The sequence below is a fragment of the Anarrhichthys ocellatus genome, unplaced genomic scaffold, assembly GCF_004355925.1.
Source record: "Anarrhichthys ocellatus isolate YVR2014 unplaced genomic scaffold, GSC_Weel_1.0 scaffold3988, whole genome shotgun sequence".
Classification (NCBI taxonomy): Eukaryota; Metazoa; Chordata; class Actinopteri; order Perciformes; family Anarhichadidae; genus Anarrhichthys; species Anarrhichthys ocellatus.
Window position 1 is genome coordinate 1 of NW_022283962.1, and position 3220 is coordinate 3220.

A 3220-nucleotide genomic window follows, 5' to 3' on the forward strand; every position below is an offset into this window, starting at 1 on the left:
CAACCAGAGGAGTCGCCCCCTGATGGACACTAGAGAGAATGCAGCTTCAACACGTGAAGCTTTGACTTCACTTTTCAGAACCGGAGGTTGCAACATGATTAAAAATAAACCCTTGCTGTGCAGAAAGCCCTGAAGACAAACTTTTCTCGTGTGCATTAAAAATTGTGGTCGCTATCGCTTTAAAAACAGTTGGTTTGTGCAGGAAGTCCCACGTCATGCTCTGACCAATCAGTGATCTGCAGTGTTTGAACTCCACCTTCTAGTATCGGCTCAGCTCGCTTGAACCTTCGATCAATGTTGATAGAACGTTCTTTTGGTACCACAACTTTTGCAAACGGGGAACCAAAGAAGATCATCAGAGACACGTGATTCTTTTGTTTTTGTCTGACTTGTCCCAGTAAACTTGTTGTTGTTCTCCTGTAGAACCGTGAGCCGATGATGCCGTCTCCTCAGTTCATCAAATCCTACTTCAGCTCGTTCACCGATGACATCATCTCACAGCCGCTGCAGAAGGGGGAGAAGAAGGACGAAGACAAGGACAAAGAGGGCGAGGCGGCCGAAGTCACTGAGAGGTCACACATGGGTTTTATTAAAGCTGGGGTTGGTGGTCCTGAGAATCAAGCGAGACTACGCCAGATTTAACAAAGTATCCAAACTAAAAAACAGTTCAGTGTTTCCAACTCTGCTCCAGTGAAAGTATCCAACATCATTAGCTACAGAAGTCTCTATATGTAGAGAGAAGTGACAGGTTGCCGGACAGGTAGGTAGGTAGGTTGACAGGCAGACGTTTAGATAGACAGGTAGGCAGACGGTTGGATAGGCAGACAGGTACACAGACAGACAGACAGGGAGACAGACAGGTAGACGGACAGACGTCCATTCATTACATTGGGGCTGATTGAAATGATTGGACAGCTTATTACAGTCCTGCGGCCACAGATACCAGATTTGATTCATTGATTGCCGTCAGGATGTGATGAGAATTCAAACAAAAATATCAAAGAGGATCATCAACGCTGTCTTTTAAGGTTTCATGTTCAAAAGAGTTCAAAGCTTTTTGAATCTTACCGGCTCCTTCTCCACGTCAAAGACCGCTTTGAGCCGTGTTTCCAAAATGACGGACAAAACTTGATTTAATCGTATAAATCAAGAAGTTGGAATCAAAGTGGTGGTTATAACATGACTCTATAGGATTGTTGCATATTATGGGACATACATGTTTCTGCCTTAAAGAACACTGGTTTTTACAACCTACGAAAAAACCCACCTCACGACTCACAGCTGGTAGATGAACACTTCCCCCCGATCTGTTCTTTCATCTCGTTAGCTCCGGCTACCTGAAGGCTAAGCAGTACATGGAGGAGGAGAACTACGACAAAATCATCAGTGAATGCACCAAGGAGATCGATTCAGGGGGCCGATACACTGCAGAGGCCCTGCTGCTGAGGGCCACGTTCTACCTGCTGATTGGAAACGCTACTGCTGCTCAACCCGACCTGGACCGGGTGATCAACATGCAGGACGCCAATGTGAAGGTAAGGACCGTTGACTTGATCAGGACAGTTTGAGTACCAGGATAGTGGACTAGTAGGACTTTAATGGACTGCAAACTTATAGCTCGTTGCTAACTTCTAGTAGCCTATGTGAAGGTTCAGACATATCTGTAGGTGATCTTTGTTGACCCGTCCAACTGGCGATCGACCCGTCCGTCCAGAATCAACACTGAAAACTTGGACCTGACAGGTTGTCGCTCTGTTCTTTGCTCTCGTGTTTTACAGCTACGAGCCAACGCTCTGATCAAGCGGGGGAGCATGTACATGCAGCAGCAGCAGCCTATGCTCTCCACACAAGACTTCAACATGGCAGCCAAGATTGACACAAGCAACCCCGACGTCTATCACCACAGGGGCCAGGTAGGCTCATCTGTTTACCTGAATGGCTGTCAGTTGACGATTGCTAAGTTAACAGCAACGTGTAAGCTGTTGCCTGAGTCTTCGTTTAAAACGTCTTGGTATATTATGCTATCGTTCTCTCTCTAAAGTCAATCTGTCCTCACAGCTGAAAATCCTGCTGGACCAGGTGGACGAAGCCGTGGGAGACTTTGACGAGTGCATCCTGCTGAGGCCCGACTCTGCTCTCGCTCAGGCTCAGAAATGTTTCGCTCTGGTTAGTACATCAGCTGAAGATCACTTGAGAAGCGAGCGTTCTGCTGCCTCTAGCGTATTAATGGCTGCTACAACTCTGTTTCTTGTTCTTGTGTTCTTCAGTACAGACAAGCGTATACTGGAAACAACCCGTCTCAAGTGCAGACGGCCATGGACGGCTTCGAGGCCGTCATCAGAAGGTTCCCCAAGTGTGCAGAGGGCTACGCTCTTTATGCTCAGGTGCAGAATACAAATCCTACATCAGTGGGTGCTTTGGCCCATTTTACAGTAGAGTTGTTGTGTTCGACGCGACTCTTTGTGTGTCTTTCAGGCTTTGACTGATCAGCAGCAGTTTGGAAAAGCAGACGAGATGTACGACAAGTGCATTGAACTGGAACCAGACAACGCTACCACATACGTCCACAAGGGGTAGGCCGTGTTTCTGTGTTTAGTAGACGTGCGACATTTCACAAAGCTCACAGTTCAGGTCGTATCACGGTTTTCAGTCACGGATCATATATGACTTTTAGAGACGCTCCGATCACATGTTTTTGATGTCATAACTGATCACAATGAGCCGTCAAATGTCATCCAAACTATCCTCATTTCAACCGCTCTGAAATCAAACCATCACAAATTCTAAATGTTATCCTTTTACCTTGTTATAGCCATCTTTAGTGGTTATTTTCATAAAAACACACACTTCAAATAAGGAAAAAACAGATTGTATTATTATTGATAAATAAATCTCTTCATTATTATTTTAATGCTGTATAATAATGTTCTTAGAGCTCGTGTTAGAAGTTAAACATCTCGTAATTCATCTCTAATATCTATTTTATATTCATGTGAAAACATCTCCTTCAAACTACTGGATTTATTCAAGTTCATCACTAAAACTACATTTTACAGATGACATGTGAACACATCATGATAACGTTATAATGTACCTTCAGCGAGTACTCATGTTCACTGAGCAGAGCCTGAAGGCATCATGATGTACCTTCAGCCAGTACTTGAAGTGAACCTCTGTTGGTTAGCCGTTAGCGGTGCTGCTAACGTTACTAGCTCTCCTC

General features: G+C 44.9%; 1 protein-coding gene across 1 annotated transcript; it reads left to right on the plus strand.

The window, feature by feature from the left end:
• Window positions 1-83: 83 nt before the first annotated feature.
• LOC116379255 (mitochondrial import receptor subunit TOM70-like) lies at window positions 84-2730 on the plus strand. Its single transcript, XM_031841196.1, has 6 exons — window positions 84-572; window positions 1328-1535; window positions 1779-1913; window positions 2059-2166; window positions 2268-2384; window positions 2476-2730. Exons 1-6 carry the CDS (start codon window positions 436-438, stop codon window positions 2575-2577), a joined length of 807 nt encoding a protein of 268 aa, XP_031697056.1. The 5' UTR covers window positions 84-435; the 3' UTR covers window positions 2578-2730.
• The last annotated feature ends 490 nt before the right edge of the window (window positions 2731-3220 follow it).